This window comes from Phoenix dactylifera, chromosome 5 (assembly GCF_051530095.1).
Source record: "Phoenix dactylifera cultivar Ajwa chromosome 5, Ajwa_hap1_PhDact_Kaust_v1.1, whole genome shotgun sequence".
NCBI lineage: Eukaryota > Viridiplantae > Streptophyta > Magnoliopsida > Arecales > Arecaceae > Phoenix > Phoenix dactylifera.
Window position 1 is genome coordinate 18816001 of NC_143194.1, and position 19357 is coordinate 18835357.

The window sequence follows — 19357 nt, forward strand, 5'->3', positions numbered from 1 at the left end:
TTTTCAGCTTTCTACAATTCGATATTGTAACAATTCTATCACAGCATCATTCTATACAATTGTTGGCTTTTCTTTTTAGTGTAAAAAGGTCAAGCCTATTCAGCTCACTGTTCCTGTTGTCCCTGCAAACTTCCAACTAAACCAGTTGTGAAGCTGTAGAAAGTCAGCACTCCACCTTTTAGACAACAGGAAATTATTCTATCTATAGTGCCCCAGAAGAGATGGGCAGCACCACTGTCCACTGGCCAGTAAGAAAGCCAGTTTCCACTGGTTGTACATACAGTAAGACACCGGGCTTTGTGTTGAAATTCACATCTGCCTGCATGGCCAGCGGTAACTTCATATCCTCATTATCATCGGTCTTTATAGCTAATTTACATCATGATACGGGCAACTCGTTAGTCCTGGTCCCTTTTGTCAAAACAATAACATTCTCAAGTAAAATAACATAATCCTAGCTTTTTTTGGTAAAGAATATAATAAAACTAGCAACTGGCAACTATAGATTGCCAGAAGAAATACTTCGGGCCACCCATTTGGTTCTAAAGTGCAAGTACATAGGAAAGGGGGAAAAAGCATTGAAACTGTCTCGATATGATTTCTAATGAAATCTTGCTTCAATAAAGCTTGTATGAAGATCAAAATCAGCACTGGAACTAAATGCCTAAAACAAGCTTTTAGTTGAGGCATCTAGTAGAAATCATGGTGAAGAGAGGACCACAGACAGGGATATTTCCCATTTTAAAATCCTAGAGATCTTCAGTGCATTGAGTTTGTGGTAGAGAGAGCAATATCTTGCTAACCAAAAAGCAGCAGCAAGCAATATTTTCCAAGAACAAAGAATGCTTCCTAGTAAATCCCAGGCTTTCTAAATACTTCAGAAAAGAGGTTTGGCTTCCCAGATCAGCTAGCTAGCTAGCTTGCTTGAGGACTGGGTTTTCTATTATTCAAGGCCAGGTCGATGCAATTGACCGTCTGGAATATTTTAATACAGTTAAGCTAGACCAGGTGCCATGACACCTTCAACTTAATCAGGGCACAAGGAAGGTCGACTCTAACAACAGCAATGGAAATTATCAACATACTATTCCAGTAGTGCACAATGCATGATCAAGGGCTTCCCAAGGAAAGCTTGCCTCAAAACCTGTATATGTTTCAAATTTTATTCTGCTCAAGAGAATATATTATAAATCATCCAGTCATGCCCTCTATTCAAATTTAAATAAGCGTATGGGTTCAACCAGTTGAGCACCATAATAAAAAGGTTAACATTAATCATAATTACTATTTCCAAGTAAAATAAGCATATGTTTGTTCCACCTGATCTTACTAGTTAAACAGGACTAAATATCATACGTGGACATATCAAAGAGGGCACATCTTCTGCGGAATCTTACATAACTTCATGCAGATATTGGTAATTTGACTGCCATTCTCTGTACAAGCCAAGGCCTCTCCGGATCTGGGTCAATAAATGAGTGCAGAAGAAACTGTTCAGCTTCCTCATCGAGCAATTCTCTAGCCCATGTAACTCGGTTCGAAAGGCAGCAGCCAGGCCCAAAGCATCTGTGGACAAGTTTAGAGAAGGAACATAAGAAAACCGCTACCTTCAGCAGCCGAGCATTTCATGGTAAGGCAACTGTGCAAAAGAACTAACAGAAAGAAACCACTACTGATAATGATTGTTCCCCCAGGAAACAAACATACTGCCTTTTCGAAAAATCATGCTTAACTGTTGGTGTGGTGCTTTAAAACTATCTAATCTGGCAGTCAACCAAAGAAGTTTATTCAACGAGTTGTTGGTTCTGAGATGTTCATTCTAGCACCTATAAGAATGAGCAATGCCAAGGTTGCAACAAATATATAGCTGGAACCCTAAATAACCACATCAAGACTATCATTTTTTTGAGGAAACACCAGAATTATCATTGAAATTTGCCAAAATGGAATGGTAGGAAGCCCATTCCCAATACTCTCAGAAGTACATAGCTGTACTCATAAAAACAGGCATTTCTCTCATTCTCAGGCTTGTCCCAGTTATGCCACCCGACAGGTTTAATACAGCAATCTATCCATGTGTATGCAAAAACAACTCTTCCAAAAGGACCCCATGGCCGCCCAAGATATGACTATGAACTGCTGCCAGTCCCAGTAATAATACATTTGCACGGTTTGATTGTGAGTACCACAAAATAGACATAATAACACTTTTATGCAGCAAAAGAGAAACATCAACTGGAAAAAAATAAATTACACGAGATCGAAGAATTCCTGCTTTGTATTTAGATGTGAGAAACAAAGCATTCAACATGCACATGTTAATCAACCTAAACAGGCGTATTCAACAAAATAATAAGTCCACTGTAAATATATTAATTATAAGATGTAGAAGTATTAACCAAATATAACTTCATAAATCAAGTAATCAACAGAGAGCTACATAACCCCAATAAATGGGTTATGTTCAATTGTTATTTTCAGTTAAAGCCAGAATATAAGTGCAGCTCTCAAAATTTGATGCCAATTTATTAAATCACATAAATAATAAACTTAGATTGCAAGATGATAACCATACATAATACCTCTCATGTTCATCACTCATGCCCAACTCTGGTAGCAATATTGATATTGTATCAGCTTAGCTCGATATATACTGCCAAATGGACTTGGTCCAGCTGGTTGGCATCCCTCTCTACATGGGAGAGGTCCTGGGTTTGAATCCAGGGGGTGGAATCCCCACTAGATTTCTCAACAAATGTATGTGATGAATTAGTCCATGTCAGCTGAAATAATGCAGGCCAGCATATTAGAATAGCTATTGGCGAGTACCTGATACTGATACAAACTGATATCTTGGCTGAGATCTTGGCCAAGATAAAAAATAGAAGTACACAAACTCGCTAAATGGATAAATCTGACATATAGACCTTTAGCCAATCATTCCTATTAAGTCATACATCCACTGTCACTGCAAATCTACTCGAATAATCTATCAAGCCTCTTTGACACATGTTAAGGGTGCTGATTAGTGGAAGCTGCAGAACAGCAAGAGGGGCTTACATAGAACAATGTTGTATCAAAAACAAGAGCACAGAGTCTAAGCTACCAATGACCATCAAAAACCCTTAAACCTAAAACATTTTATGGATGCCATTCATCTTAAAGTGACCTGAATACTGTCGGGAGAAAAAATGCCGCCCGCCACTAATCCTTCCTTACGTAAACTCGGAAATCGTCGTAGCACTCTTGGACTCATTGGTGGGGGACTAACATGACTATGTTGATTATCAATTACCCCTCGATCAAGAAAAGATGTACGAAACTAACAGTTAATTGGAAATAACCTGTGAACTGCTGATAGGCAGTCATGAAGAGATCATGTAGGGTTTACAGAAACGACAAACTTTAGTTTCAATAACAATAGTTTGAACTTTAAAGCCAAATCTGAGGCCTGTAAGAAAGTGAAAAAACTTTTTGATGATTTTAAAAGCACATTTGCACTTATAGAAAAACTTATTAAATTAAGCATACGTTCAATGCTCCTATATCTTATCAACCAAAAAAACTAATGAGTGAAAACTACTAATCGTAATGCATAATGAAATACAATCTCGGGAAAAGAAGGAAAGCAAACAAACCTTAAAAACACATAGCCAGTTGGTTCTTGGGAAGATTTCCTCCTTTGAGCAGTTACAAATCCTGCAGACTTGCAATGGATATGACAATGTTCCAGCAGGGCAGTAGCATTCCCAAAGATGAAGTCCACACTTCCTTCAATATAACAATCTCTCAGATATTGTTTTCCATAATGCAAATACAAGGTATCCTGCATTTTGAAGAAATATATATAAAAATTCAAACGAAGTATATAGTCAATAAAAAGCTTAATAGCATTGTTAACATCAACGATCAATTAAACATGTAATGCTGTTTCCGTTTGGAGACCAAGACGAGATTCAAATCTTATGCTTTCAAATAAAGAAAGAACTCAAAAGTATCCGCAAAGAAACAATTTGGCTAATTGTTAGACTATCATATGCCAAAATTAAGAAAGAGATAAAGGACAAATGTATACACAAAAGGCACTGTGTCGCTGGTGACACTGTGGTTAAAAACACTATTATTTTATTAAATGGCAAGGAACTAATTTATACACTTCTATCTTATGAGATGCAATTCCATTGCTCTCCAAAATAATGTTCAAGAGACCTATGCTCAACAGGTGGAATTGAATAAACAAGAAAGTGCATATAGCATAATTAAAAGAATTATGCATTTATTCTTAACCACAAAATAATCAATTCAAAGTATCACATGCATATGCACATGTCTGGCACCGATATCAGTTGAGTAAGGATAGTGTGGAACAGAACTTATTAACAATGAAATGCTGGAAACCATTTTTTCTTCTTTTTTATCCCAAGTCTAATATAAGAAAGAGCAGCAAGAATAAAAAACCGCTGGCTAACCTAAATTCTCAAGTGATTCATGAAATTTTTCCTTTCAATCTTTAAGAACCAAGAAAAAATATCACAAACTTCAATCACATATCATCATGCCCAAAGCAATTATCCTATCAGTTTTTCTCATTAGGTGTGAAGAAAGAATAAAGAGCTTGAGCACTGGCCTTCAGCATTGCAAGTATCCTTTGATCAAGCAAAGGCCTTACAAGTCCCTGGAATATCAACTTATCATGGTATGTATCAAACCTTGGCACTTGTACTCTGATGCTCATCTTATATCCCATATGCTAATTGTAGGTCATTCATATGCTTCTAAATTTTGATTCAGCAATGACTCAGTGAAACCACATATATTTTGAAACAAGGTACCCAATTTGATTTATAATTTTATACCAAGCTGGAATGGTAATAGCAATTTCAGTCTTTTCTCCATGATCAAGCCATCGCTCATTCCCCTCAAGTTGGACCCATCAATTCAAAGTTACCCAGGAGCGTGATTCTAAGTTCAGAAGAATCCATGTAATCATGTAGATCTTTGTGACTGATTGTCAAACTAGTCAACCCTCTTCTAACCAAGGAAACTAGGTACAAGAAGGGCTTTCTGTGAAACCTAGAAAACATAGTCTTATTGTGGTTAAAGGGATATTTAGTTGTCTATATGAAGAAAAAGGAGGGGCAGAGACTCAAAAACTTTTAATCTTTAATTGTAATAGTAGTGCTTTGTGTTTCGTTCCATTTCATAAAATGAGACATCAAACAAGAGAGGATTACCTCTTTTTTAAAGAAAAAAAAGGTGAAAACTGCGATTTTGAAATCACTCAGCACAGATCCTGCCAATGCAAAGAGGAATATAGGACAAACTGCAAGTGATGACATCTAAGTAAAGGTGATAAAGGTAGATATAGGCAAATCAACACTCCAATCAAACTGAAGAGAATCTTCAAGACTAAAATGATCAAATGAAAGATCAAACGATAGATCCGGAGAAAAGAAAAAAATCATGAAATTTAATTTATACTGCTTAAAATGACCTAGAAAATTCTGCAAGATCAAAAGCTTAGGTAGAACAAATATTTCTATTGCTCACAAATCAAACCACTTACTATAACTTGACTGGAAATCATAATGCTACCAAGAAATTATTAAAATTGGCCCTCATATTGTTCAACCCACTTGCTCATTTTGCATCAAACTTTTTAGCAATACTTTCTAGCATAATATTAATTAACATTAGTTAAATAAAGTTGTATACCTGTCACTTGTTTGAACGAGCAGTTAGGCATTTCAAATGGATAAGTTACCACAAGTGATGCCTCCAGAGGAGCAGCTGGATGATTATATCACAAAATTATTTTTTCTCAAAGTTCATTCAATATAACTAATCTCCACTAATAGAAGAAACCAAGAGAAAGAGAGCCCCCTTCAATTAAATTAAAATCGAAATCCCGGATAAGGAGATCCAAACCTTAATGCCCCACGTCAACAAAAATCTACACAAGCAATAGCAAACCCTAAGCAAGACATAAGTTGCGCATTTGTCTATATCGCTAGATGTCGGGACGAGTCACGCAAGATCGGTGTCCCCAATTCCAGGTGATTGCAATTAGATGTGCACATGTGATATACTTCTGGCAATTTTTATGCAATAAACAGAGTAGGAAACAGGTCCAAGCTGCCTAAGAAGAGGGAAGAGCAGTACCTGCCATCCAAGAAACCTGCAATTATAAAAGGCACACCGGTCCGCCGTCACTCGGATCGCGACGGCCTGCCCCGAACCCTGCGTAGGAGTATCACCATGCGATGCGGGTGAGTACAATTCAAGAAGACAAGCCGAGGCCAGGGAGCAAAAGGGGGCAGCGGTTGGTACCTGGGGGGCAGAATTCTCGAAGGTGATATTCTCGGCAATGAAGTCTTCTCCTTCGACAATGGTGCTCCCACATCCGAAGGTCCCCTTGCCGATCGCACGAGATGACTAAGAGAAGAAGGTAGGCTAATGGTTGGCGATCTGAAGCCCAGAGAATTTTTCGGATCGAAATTAACAGATGGTGGTAAGAGGTAGACCTGGTGGTGGTTGATGCGGGTGGCGGTGTTGTCCCAGGAGAGGATGGTGGTCTCGGGCTGGGAGGCGGCGAGGGTGATGAGGTTCTTGGTCTTGGGCACGTACACCGCCTCCCGGTAGAACCCCGGCGCCACCTGGATCACCGTCCGCACCCGGTTCGACTGCGGCACTGCACCGATCGCCTCCTGGACGGTTCGGAAGTCCCCGCTACCCTCAGCACCCGACGCGACATCGCCGCTGCTTCTTCTTTCTCTCTCGTTGGTTTGTTGCGCTCGTCCGTTGTTCTGGGTCGGAGTTTTCCGTTTCGCTTGTGATTAAATTCCACCGCCATTTCTCTCTCCCACCGACAGATTCTCTGTCGCTGGTGCTAAAGGTAAAGATGGGCATGGAGGCCAGAAAAGTGCTTTTAGCATATATTTGGTTGATCATAAAAAAATAATAAATTTTTAAAATATTTATATTTGATGTCATTCATTTTTTTTAGAAAAATTATGTATAATTTTTATTATGTCCTTAATAAAATTAGATTTTTAATGCCTCTTTAATGCTTCTTTAATGCTGAAGGAATTTTTTGGAAAAAAGTAAAAATGGAATGATTCCCGCCTCATAGGAAAATTAGAAAAAATAACTTTCTCATGTGAAACATGAGAAAATAACTTTTCCATAAAATATGCAAATCATATTTCAATGGGAATACAACTTTCACTTCTTTCTCCTTTGAAAACTTCAGCCAAATAAGAAAATCTCATTACTTTCTCGTTGATCACACTTTCCTCCCTTCTTTTCCCGCGAACCAAACGAGCCCGCAATGGTCATGGATTTGGATGGAAAGCTAAAAAAAGTTAAAAGAGGTACAACTTTTGCTCTAGTACCGCGCAATCTTGGTAGCTGGACCATACGCATGTTCTCTTCTTGAATTTTAGCCTTGTTCGTTTGACATTTGTTAGGATGAAGAGATGCCACCATCCTACATTTCTAGAAATGAAGTAGAGTTGTGAATATTGTTGAGGAAGTGCAAGTTTAGAAGAGGTTTTAATAATTTTTCTGTCCTGTACATTGATTAGGTTGAGCCATGTTACTGTAGTCCGTTTTCATTTTTTTTTTTTTGATCTTAAATTCTTTAAGAATCACATGAATTGTCCTGTTGCATGAATATAACAAGATGGTCTTCAAAATGGCTAAAATGAGAGATTTTGTTAATTACTGAAGTAGCCTGTGCTAAAATATAAGTCGCTTACGGGTTTTCAGACCATGCTACTAGTTCAAGTAATAAATTTATTGAAAGATATATTCATGTCTTTGTTTCGAATGTGGTTCCAAACAGGAGAATAAATTTTTTTCTTTTTTTTTTGGAAGAAAAAAGAATAAATTGTGGGGCTGTTTGGTACTATTTTTTAGTTCCAAAAATCTAAAAAATAAATGAATTGGGCTGAGCACATGTACGGTGAAACTTTTTATTTTAAAAAAAAATATTTATAAAATCTTTTAGGGCTTTCAATAAAAAGTATGGACGAATAACAGAAATTTTGCATAAACACTACCTTCAACACCTATGATATTTTGCTAAATTGGTAGAGTAATGAAAACGCAAAATCAACAAAAATAATCCACAGTCCCTAAGTTATATAAATTATATTACTATGATGTTGTACGGTGAAGATCAAGTTTGTTGCGCTTGACAAGCATTAAGATTATTTTGACTCTGGACTAGGCATTTTAACCCAAAAAAAAAAATGACACCATGTGAGACTGCAAAATCAAGAGCTTGGCCTAACTCATAAAACGACACATGCCCGAAATCAGGCACTCGATCACTTGCAAGGCCTCATCTCCTTGCATTTCCTGTAATTAATTGGAAGATGTGAACAGGAGGCATGTTAAGTCAGCAAGCTTAGCAACCAAGGTTCGATTGCATATATCTTTTAGCCCAGATACGTAAGACTACATGCGGCAAGTTAAATGCATGCAGTTCTCAGGCCCACTTTTAAGAAGACAAATTCCTTCAGGACTATTTCCCAACCTGATACAACAATGATGAATTGGTACATAATGTGATCAAAATAGGATTAAAGCAGCTTCCTTCTCTCAAAGAAGCTTTTTAGATGCCATAACTGCAAGCCCGCCACTGATAAACATACAGCAAGTGAAAGAAAACTTAGCCATGCCATCCTAGAATTTGTCGTTCTGGTCATTCCCTGCATTGCTTCCTCACTGAAACATTATCAGGAAACAAAAATTCAATGCATGCTAATGACAAGCAAGGCTACTCAATATTTGATGAGGGCTTCGCAACCTAGTGGGAAAGTGGCCTAAAGATGATGAAACCAACAAAACCTTTCAGTTCATTTAGCATTTTAAAGTCGGAATTAATTAGCCAAACTTTATATAATGTAACAGATTGAAAGCTGCTCGTAAGAGATAAATACTTTCGAAATCAAGAGATAATTACTTCTGAAATCAAAAAAGAAAAGAACCATTCACCATAGACCACCTTTCCCTTAGAGACAAAATAAGAGGAAAGGGTAGTTTTAGGGTTGATTCATAAAAATTCAACAGAACATCCTGGTTCACATCTGGACAGATAATCTGCACTGACTCAGATCTGTCCTGCATAGACTTGATAATAGCCCCCCATTTGCTTCAGTTAGCTTTGTAAAATTTTTACTCTAATAAAGAATCTTTTTCTCAAATTGAAGAGATGTTTAAATATCATATGTATTACCTTAAACGAAGATAGAACATATCATCATGGATCGACTGAACTGTATCCCTCAGTTGCAACAACTCCAGCTCCACGCGCTGCAAAAGAAATCATAACACAGACATATTAGAGCAAATTCCGGTGCCAGCTTGCAACAAACTGATTCTATGGATTAGGCTTTTCCCATTGCACAATAAAGAAATAGTTTTCTCTTCCAGGGACAAGAGGCAGTTTTTACATCCTGTAAACCATCTTCCTGGTAAAGGTCAAACAGACAAAACTCATAAATGAAAAACCATGCTTTGAAAGAAAGCATTCATTGTTCAAGAAGCTTAAGGAATTCAAGTACTTGACGATTAGAACTATGGAAAGCTAAGGAGGGGGGAAACCAAAAATTTTCATCCACATAAAAATGAATGACGATATTTTTATTTTGTTCACATCATGTGGCATATGCAGGACCAAAATGCTGACAGATACAGAATAACAAGGAAAGAGCAACTTCTATGGCCCAGCCCCTTCTCAGGAATATGAGAAAAGATGAAATTGTATTGGCATCTAGGATAAAGAATTTAAAAAGATCATTTGCATGCTCATTTTCTTGGTTAAGAATTGATAAATGTCCAACTTCATCAAACAACTTACCTTTTACAAAATCAACTCAAACAAATTTATTTTCATCATCATCAACAAAGCCTTCTCCCATCAAAAATGTGGTAGGCCAATAGAAAAAAATTATTGAAAAGGTAATGTAAAAGAATTGAGATAAATGTTCGACTTCATCAAACATATTACCTTTCAAAAAATCAGTTCAACAACTTTATGTCATCGACATCAACAAAGCCTTCTCCCATCAAAGATATCGTAGCCCATAGAGCATAAATATTGAAAAGGTAATGTAAAAAGATTGAGTAGCTTTCAGCAAAGAGGACATCTCTTGGAACTTTGTACAACTAAAAATGAGAAATTCCTCCACATTTTTTCTGACTCTCCAATTCTTTAACTCCACTGTGGGACATTTCTCCTCTTCCAATTCATAATCACCTCTTATTTCTTTCACTTATAATTGGATGATAAAGAACATGCTCATTTTCTTTTACCTATCTCCCTTAAGTAAGAATTCAGCTAAATGTGTATTAATTGAGTCATAAGCTAAGCCCATCATTTGGTGTGTCAAATCTGGATCACACACTCCAAATTGAAGTACCACATCATGGATTTCTATATCAGTACAATATTAATAACTTATCTTCTCCTTCTCTTTATACTATCCAAACTCTTCAGAACTCTTGAAACAAAAAATCCACTTGAGCTTGAGTAAGCACCATTATTTAAATAAACTAATCAAAAGAGATAGATAAAGTGGGCATCTTAACTTATGTGTATCCCAAATAAAACTCGAAGTGGTGCAAGTAATCTTTTATTTTTATCCAATTAACCATTTCATGGAGACCAATATACCTCGTAACCTACCAGCAGCAAAATCATACGACTCAAGGTCTTTGGCACAGCCATGAACAGACCAAAGACGAGTTCTAGTTCACTTTTTTTTTCATTAGTTTGATGGTTGTAACCATCATATTATAAGTGTTCTACTTTAGCTTCTCAATCTCTTGATACTTTGTTCTGTTGAACTAGAAATAAGTAATAAAGCAAGGGCATGGTTTGTCAACATGTGATGTTACACAAGGGATTTTGCAAGAGGTCAATCTACTCTATGATAAATAGCATAACAAATGATGAAATTCCTTATAAACCTTCTGTAAAAAAGATGTCAGCCCATGGAAACCATGAACATCTCCCTTGGATTGTGGTGTAGGCCACTCTTTTATAGCTCACACTTTCTCAGGATCCAGTTTCAAGCTATCTGCTGACAAAATGAAGCTAAGAAACACCACCTCATTGAACAAGAAAGAGCATTTCTCTAAATTGATATAGAGTTTCTCCTTGCAAAGAACCTCCATAACTTGGCGTAAATGAATCAAATGCTGAACTATAAATGAATATGTCATCAAAGTACATAGCTACAAATGATCCTAAGAAAGGTTTAAGTACCTCTATCTTAACTTGCATAAAGGTGCTGGGTGTATTGGACAATTCAGACTGCATCACCAGCTATTCATAAAGTCCATCCTGTGTTTTCCATTCATCACCACTCCTCATCCTAATTTGATGATACCCACTCCTTAAATCTATTTTAGAGAATACCTTGGACCCAACAAATTTATCAAGGATGGACCCAACTATTTTAGAGGGTCTCTAATCTATTTGAGCCATCCTTTTTGGATGTAAGCAAGGTTGGAACAGTGCATTCACTCACCAACTCCTTGCAATTAAGTCCTCTACTTGCTTTGGGATTTCAGCATGCTATAGCGGTGGTATTCTATAAGGTGCAGGTTTGGTAAAGCTTTTCTCCCCCAGGATCAAATCAATGCCATGTTGGATACTCCTTAATGGTGGCCACCCTGTAGGCAAATCATTACCAATTAGCTCCCTTAAGTCCCCCAATAGCTGCTGAATTTCTGATGCATAATCACCAAATTCTAAAGGCTGCTTATCTTCTAGACTTTTACCAACGCATATATAATTTTCAATTTTTTGTTTGCAACATCAAACTTCTCAGTAGTCAAAACTCCACTAACTTTGCTATCCTTAGGGTTATTAGAGACCTCTTCCCTAAGAGGATGCAAAATATAGTTCTTGTTTCCCTCTGCAAAATAAATAAACGTTGAGTCGACAATAATGGATCATATCCTTATCATACGACCATGGCATGCCCAACAAAATGCGACATGCATCCATAGGCACTATGTCACACACAACCTCATCTTCAATATTGCCACCCATTGTAAATTTAACTAAGCATTTAGAGAGTAACTGGTATCTCATTTCCTTTCCAAAATCATGCAATCTTGTAGGGGTTGGAATACTTTTTAAATGGGCAGCATTCAACTTTTCCATAACATCTTTTGAAACAAGGTTCTCACTACTACCTTAATCAAGAATGACATTGCATGCCTTGCTATCGTAAAGAACAAGAGTGCGAAAAATATCATGCCTTCTCCAATCTTCTTTCTCATCTCTAGGCATTGCCATCATACGACGCACTATCAAAGATTTGCCTTCTACCTGGTAAATGTCAACATCATATACTACATAATGGTACTCATCAAAAATTAGATGCAGAAAAGCTGCTTCTTCCTCCTCAAATTCTACCAAATTCACCCTTCTCTGTAGGCATGCATAGGAAGTGGGTCTTTTTCTCCTGACAAGAGAAATAACATAATTGCAACTTGCTATTTGTCTTAGTGAAACTTGAACCAAAGGTGTTTTGTGCATCGTATTTCGCTATTTCTTTTTCCTTCTCACCCTAGTCAATGTTAGCAACATACCTGCTACATTTCTGGCTCGATACAACAACTTTTTGCCCATCTTTGGAGTTTTTTTGTCTCTAAAACACTCTGTACAAAACTTGAATTCCTCTGTATTGCACCCTCAATCCTTTCCAACAAAGGCCTCCTTGAACCATAATGCCATGCTCGCCTTTCTACCATTAAGGTATATTGTCGAGCATCCTCTAGGTTGAACAAACAAACCACTACCATCTCATCTCTAATGAATTTATTTAATCTAGCAAGATAATGAGATGTTACTTGCTCTTCGGACTCGTTTAAACCAACCCAAATAGAGAGATTGTTGAATTTGAAAGTGCATTTCCTCAACGGTCATGCCTCTTTATTTTAATGAGTGGAATTTCTCATACAACTGCATCGTGTAATTAGCTAGCAAAAATTATGCAGCTTAGATTTCTTGCATTCCCATGTGCTAACTTTTGGCCTTCCTTGTCTGGCACGTTGTTCTTCAACCCTGTTCCACCACTGAAGTGCAGCACCCTTCAATTTAAGCTTCATAGACAACACTTTTTAATCTTCAGCCATGCGTTTCCACTCAAAATAAGTCTCTAAGCTGGCTTTCTAGTCCAAAATCCTCCTCGTGCATTTTTTCTATTAAAACTAGAAACTTCTACTTTGACTCCTCCATTCAAAGCAAGTACATGTACTAACCTCTCCTCACATCTACTTTGTACTGCTTGATAGTAGGTCCAGTATCACGAAAGGGATTTTCCTCTTCTTCTAAATCTTCATCCATGGTGCTATCTTCCAATATGTCTAAGGATTTATGGTCACCTTCCGGAGTCTATATACAGACTTTCGCACCTTCTCGTTATTGAAGGGCTTGCACACCCTGCAACAAATCTTCAAGCATATATCTCATCTCAGCCATATCTCTTTATTGTCCCTGATTTCCTCGACCACCTCTACCTCTTTCACATCAAGCCATGGCTTTGATACCAATTTGACCTAGCAAGAATGGAATTCTAGCAAGAACAAGAGAAATTACAGCAAAGAAAGCATAAAACTGAATTAGGAATGAAAGGAATCTAGGTTCAAGATCCCAAGGAATTCTTAGATCTGTATTATTTTTATTAGAAGGCAAAAAAAGTACTTACAAAGACTCTTAATAGACCTTTTATATAGGATAATAAAAACTTATGTAATGAAGAGTTGTGACGCTAGGGTTATTAGAGACTTGATATAAAAGGTCTATTAAGAGCCTTTGTAAGTACTTTTGTTGCCGTCTTATGAAAATAATATAGATCTGAGAATTCCTTGAGCTCTTGAACCCAGAATCATTTCATTCTTATTTCCTAATTTAGTTTTACGCTCTCTTTGATATAATCTCTTCTGTTCTTGCTAGAATTCCATTCTTGCTGCATCACTAAACCTTAGGGTAACTTGCTGCATGTTAGAAGTTATTGGTAATGCCACATGATACGAAAATGTCTTTTCGATTGGACATATCTTAAATGACACTATCATACTTCAACCAGTCAATATGATATCATGCTTTTATTTCCACCTTATCCTTAACTGTTTAGTAATTGCTAGAACATGAAAATAACCCTCCATGATGCCCTTCCTAACATGAAAGCAATACTAGCTTCCAAAAATTGCTATTTCAAAAATCCTTTGCACCATCCTATATCATAACCTCTTTGCATATTATTTATTTTAGATAAATGATGTAGTTAAACCATGTTTCCTTTTGTACAGAAGAAATAAGTGCAATGCCAATGTACGCATCTATAAATAATGAAAGAAAGAGGTGCTATCAATCAAAGGGGAGTAAAAGCTGATGCTACCTAAAACAAGGAGAGAGAAGTTTTATTTGAAATTTGTAGATCACTTCAATATGATATTCGTGGAATAAAGGAATTAGAAACAAAACATTATTTATATTGCAACTATGGATTTGAATTGAAGGCAAACTTGACAGGACCCTAGAACAAAAAAATTGGTATATGAAGTTCAATTTGATATATGAAGACATTTGGCTTTTTTATCAAAGACTTTGTAAATATGAACATACTTTTAGAAACGTTTACCATAAAAACTTTTGCTTGAGTAGAGACTGATGCCATTTTTTTATTGCTTTATCTCCATCTAATAAACTAGAGATAGGGTTAAGGACTATTAGCCAATTAACTGTTGGATGGGGACTTTAAAAACTAATTTGCTTCAAAGATTTCAGCAGCTACATAACTGTATAGGGTCTTTGCACACCTGCTTGGATATAGGAAATCTATTAGGTGCCCTCTGCTTGCTTTTGTGTTTTGAATAGATTTTGATATTTTCCTATGTGGGGTCTCATAGAGATATGAATTTGCTGCTCTAACAATTCCTACATGTTGTCATCAAAAAACAAGTCCTACATGTTGTCAAGAAATATTTATAAGTCTTATCCATTTCTTTTTTCTTTATTTTTCTTAGAGAGAATAATCTTGAAGCATCTTAGTTAGTTGAAGAGTCCAATTTAGCAAGATTTTAAATTCTGTAGGACATGTCTGTCTTGATTTTTCCATGGAATAGGATAAGCCACCGTCCTGCCTTGTCCAAATACCTGAGAAAAGGATGTCCTAAGATTTGTTGAACAGGATTTGGCAGGATAGTCATGTCCTGACACACAAAATGGTACCCCATCATCCAAGTGTCCCCAGGACATCCCACTGGAACTTGAGTCCTTGCTATTTAGTAAGTCTCATTATGTCATAAGTTAAAAAGACAATAAGAAGAGGATACAACCACTTTTAGTGATAAGAATGAATATTATTGTTACTATCTTTCTAGCTCTCTCTTCTTTGTCTCTCTCTTCTATTCTCTATTTCACCTAAGATCATGTATATCTACACCTCCAAGAGAACAAAATTATTCCACTACTTTAGTTTCTGCTTAAATAATAAATTCGGATTTCATAGAACTTTTGAGATCTAAGATTTATTTCAGCTCTCCACCTATCGTAGGTCTTATCTTGTAGATTGAAGGTCATCACACTTGATGAACTCAGCTAATTACAATGGTGAATTAAATTGGGCAGATTCAAATCTAAATTTTATGAAAATAGGTCAAATTTAGGTTGACTTATGTTAGACCAATCCATCATGCTCTAATTCAAACATCACCCCACCCTCTCCAAGTTTGTTAGAACAAGTTCACTAGGAAAATGGATTTGCTTGAAAACTATTCTCATGTTGATTTCAATCCCAATAAGAAATCAGCATGCTCTACATGGAATAGAACCAGACATAAAACTAGAGTTTGTCAAACAAATTTTCATCCCAACTACTATAAAGGAAGATGGTACCAATAATATGAAAAGCATCCACAGTATAAAGTTAAGGCAAGTGCCTAGCAGCCCCTTCTAGGCAGACTGTCTAGGCAGTCAAGGAAGACATCTTCTATGATCATGCCAAACAACCATGTTATTTTAGATGATTTAAGAGATCATATTCATCTACTAAAAGAAACTTCATTGTCAAAATAGAACAAGAGTTTTGCCTGTCAAAGAGTCTTCTAATAAAATGAAAATAGAAGAGGACTCCAAAATACTTATCATTTATCTGAGATTCATATGCAAGAAATCTTGCAATATCACCATCCCAATGACTAAGCTTACAATGCTACCTAACCTAATTCTGACCATCATTGGCCCATTAAAATAATCCATTTTAACTTCAATGATATGTTCATCTTATAATTTTGGCACTTATCAGCAGTAGCTAGCTAGCACACAAAACCACAGAAAAAGGAACTGTGGATTTACCATGATAAAACAAAGGCATATGGATCAAAGACATAAAACAATATAGGCCCATATGAGTACTCCAAATAACTATGGAATTTTCCTCATTATACTTCCTATGGAAATAATATGATTATTGATAAAGATTCAAACTGCTAACAACATCCCTCGGCAAACAACAAGGGCAAGGAATGGGAAGCCAAATTGGCATCATCTCATCACACTTCTTTGATTGTGGCACAATTCATTATTAGCATATCACACTGTACACCATAGTTATATGGCAGCATAATATTAAAACAGCTTCACTGAACTAGAGGAGGAAATCAGGTGACTTCTATCTTCTATTTTAGACAATCTCGTTTTCTATGCTCTTTTGTGTGTGTGGGTGTGTGCGCACATGCTTGCGATCGCGGACGTGTGTGCAGATGAGGGAGTATCTTAATTTAAAATAACTATTCAATAGCATGACAAGATCCTGCAACTAATACCTAAATTCCAACCATGAACATTTTTGTCAGATAACAGATTATAAAGCAATACATATATCCAAGAGAATACATAATCATTGGCAAATCATATAATTCCAGCCGATAAAATTGTCAAAACATCAAATAAATTGCTTACATCAAGGTGCCCCTTCTTAGCAATACTTGTCTAGTCTTTGGCGGCGACGCCGGTCCTCAAGTCGAACTCGAGTGTCACCGTGGTCGGCGGCTTGTGGTTGGGTGTCCAAAAGCACGCCATGTAATCCCCAGCCTTGATCGCAGTGAAAGCAAACTTCGCAGACTCCACTCTATCCGCGGAGTGGATGCTATTCCCATGGGGCGACAAAATCTGAATAAATTCCAAATAATAAAAGACATAATAGAATTAAAACAGAGAAAATAGGTTAGATCATATGAGAATATAGGATCTGGGATTGAGGAGAGATGGAACTAGGGCTAGTTATTATACTCGGACGGTGACGCGGTGGGAGTCGGGAAGGGGGCTGGAGTTGTCAGGGTTGATGATGTTGTACTTGCCGACGGCCATAGCATGGAGCTTGATGTCCTCGGAGATGCACTTGGGTTTGCTCGATTGAAGGTCGAACCGGAGGCATCGGGTGGGCGAGGCCAAGAGAGAGGCCACCGCCAGGGCCAGCGCCAAGCGGAGACCCGCCGATCCTCCTCCTCCTCTAATTCCAGGCCCCATCTCATCCTGATTCACAGAAGGATGGACGCTCTCTTTTTTTTTCTTTTCTCCTTCTCCACTCCTTTAGTCGGATGGGATCGAGAGGCGGTGGGTATGGGGCGGAGGAGATCGAAGAGGAGATGCGAAAACCGGTTGAAGACTGCGATGCCACTGAGAATGTGAGCTTCGGACGCCAGCGGAAATAAAATACGCCGCTGGCTCCTACGACGCGAACCCATGCATGGTGGGCCGGGTCAGCCATAACTCTCCTGATCCAAGCTGTGCTTTGGGTTGGGCTGTGTTCTACGGATTGGCGGGCTTTATTTCGGATTGTTAACGTTGCTTTGATTGAAGTTAGGTTGTGTTGGAGCTCAAGAAAGCCATCCTTGTTAGAAATTATGGATTCTGATTGGGATTGGATCAAGCTGGATAAGCTCCGACTTAGGTTGGAGTTAAATGTTGTCTTGTTAGATTGGGTTTTCGATTCCTCCTAGCCGGAACTTGAATACATTAGATGATTTCGGTCCATATTTTAACCCAGACCCTATTGATCCAATGATTGGATTAGCTCCAGCTCCATGTTCAGGTAGAAAAGTTTTCATGAGATCCATTGAGTCTATAAGTCGGATCCAAAATATATCGACTTTTTCTTGTATGTATGTATGTATGCATGTATGTATATATATATATACACATACATATATATGTAAGTATGTAAGTATGTATATGTGTGCATATGCATGTATATATTTCAGATCAATTCTTTGTATTGAGAGTTTTGGATATCCAAGCCCAAACCATTTGCATTCAGATTTGTTGCAACCGATCCTAGGACGTCGACGTGGATCGCCTCTGTGGATTTGCAAAACAACAGGCAAAGAATGAAGGCTCGCCAGATTGGCTCTGACCGGGCCCTCCAATGTTTATGTTAGTGAAGATCTTGTAGATGTAAAATGAAGGAGAAAAAATAGAGAGCTGAGTGACAGAGTCCCTCTTAGCCAAGTTGATTTTTCATTCTTATCATTTTTGGAAAACTATTCAGACCTATATATAGTTGGAGTGCAAATCTTCTAGGATCGCGTCCTAACAAACTCAAGATCATGCCACAATGAACTGCTGGCGTGGTGTAACAATCCTAAAGACATACCACAACAACCTAGCAATTGGCGGGACAAACACACCCTTGGAAAGGTGGAAGACAAACTACTCCTTTTTGCGGAGGAAGCTCTACTCAGCATGGATCAACGATCGAGGTTGCAGAGCTGAGTTAGGAGGAAGCTGCCTTGATGCAGGTTCAAAGGGACTCATCTTCCATTTGCTTGATAGCGAATAAGCTGATCGAAATTTTTTTTTATCTTTTGTTACTGACAAAGCAGCCAGCGAACTAGCACCCAAACTGACTAAAGGAGTAGATCGAGCCTAGTCGAAGGCTTGAGAACTAAAGCTGTGCCACCTTTCTTAGCATATCAGGGAAGGCACGGCATATCACAGCCTTCAAAGCTCCTTGCAACATCATGAGAGCTTTGAAGCTCTTGAGATGATCTATCGGATCAGTAGTACCATCATAGAGTTCTAACTAAGGTACTTTGAACTCCGTAAGCAAGGTTCTTCCATAATTTCTTTGGTGAAGGGAGGCTCGCTCATCACCTCAAACTCGTCTCCAGCCTTGTCCTTCCGCTCTTGCAGGGCCATGATCTAGTCGTGCATCTCCTTGATTCTGCAATCCAAATTTGCCTCCTTCTTGGAGATAGATCTTTCCTCTCAACCATGATCTTTCTAAATCTTGAAGGGGCGGCTACAGTTCTCATTCGAGGATATTTA

At 37.7% G+C, this 19357-nt stretch overlaps 1 protein-coding gene and 1 pseudogene across 2 annotated transcripts; both read right to left on the reverse strand.

Annotated features, from left to right (window-relative positions):
- Positions 1-1132: 1132 nt before the first annotated feature.
- LOC103721238 (pectinesterase 31-like) lies at positions 1133-6836 on the reverse strand (the record flags this gene model as incomplete). The annotated part of the gene is made up of 5 exons (XM_089930699.1): positions 1133-1566; positions 3639-3826; positions 6163-6240; positions 6331-6435; positions 6525-6836. Coding segments are annotated over 5 exons (846 nt in total), but the record flags the coding sequence as incomplete, so codon positions are not given.
- Positions 6837-8427: 1591 nt separating this feature from the next.
- Positions 8428-17413, reverse strand: LOC103721230 (transmembrane emp24 domain-containing protein p24delta7-like; annotated as a pseudogene). The gene is made up of 4 exons (XR_016413170.1): positions 17321-17413; positions 16991-17200; positions 9245-9321; positions 8428-8733 (listed from the first exon to the last, which is right to left on the reverse strand). The product of XR_016413170.1 is annotated as a transmembrane emp24 domain-containing protein p24delta7-like (transcript).
- Between the last annotated feature and the right edge of the window lie 1944 nt (positions 17414-19357).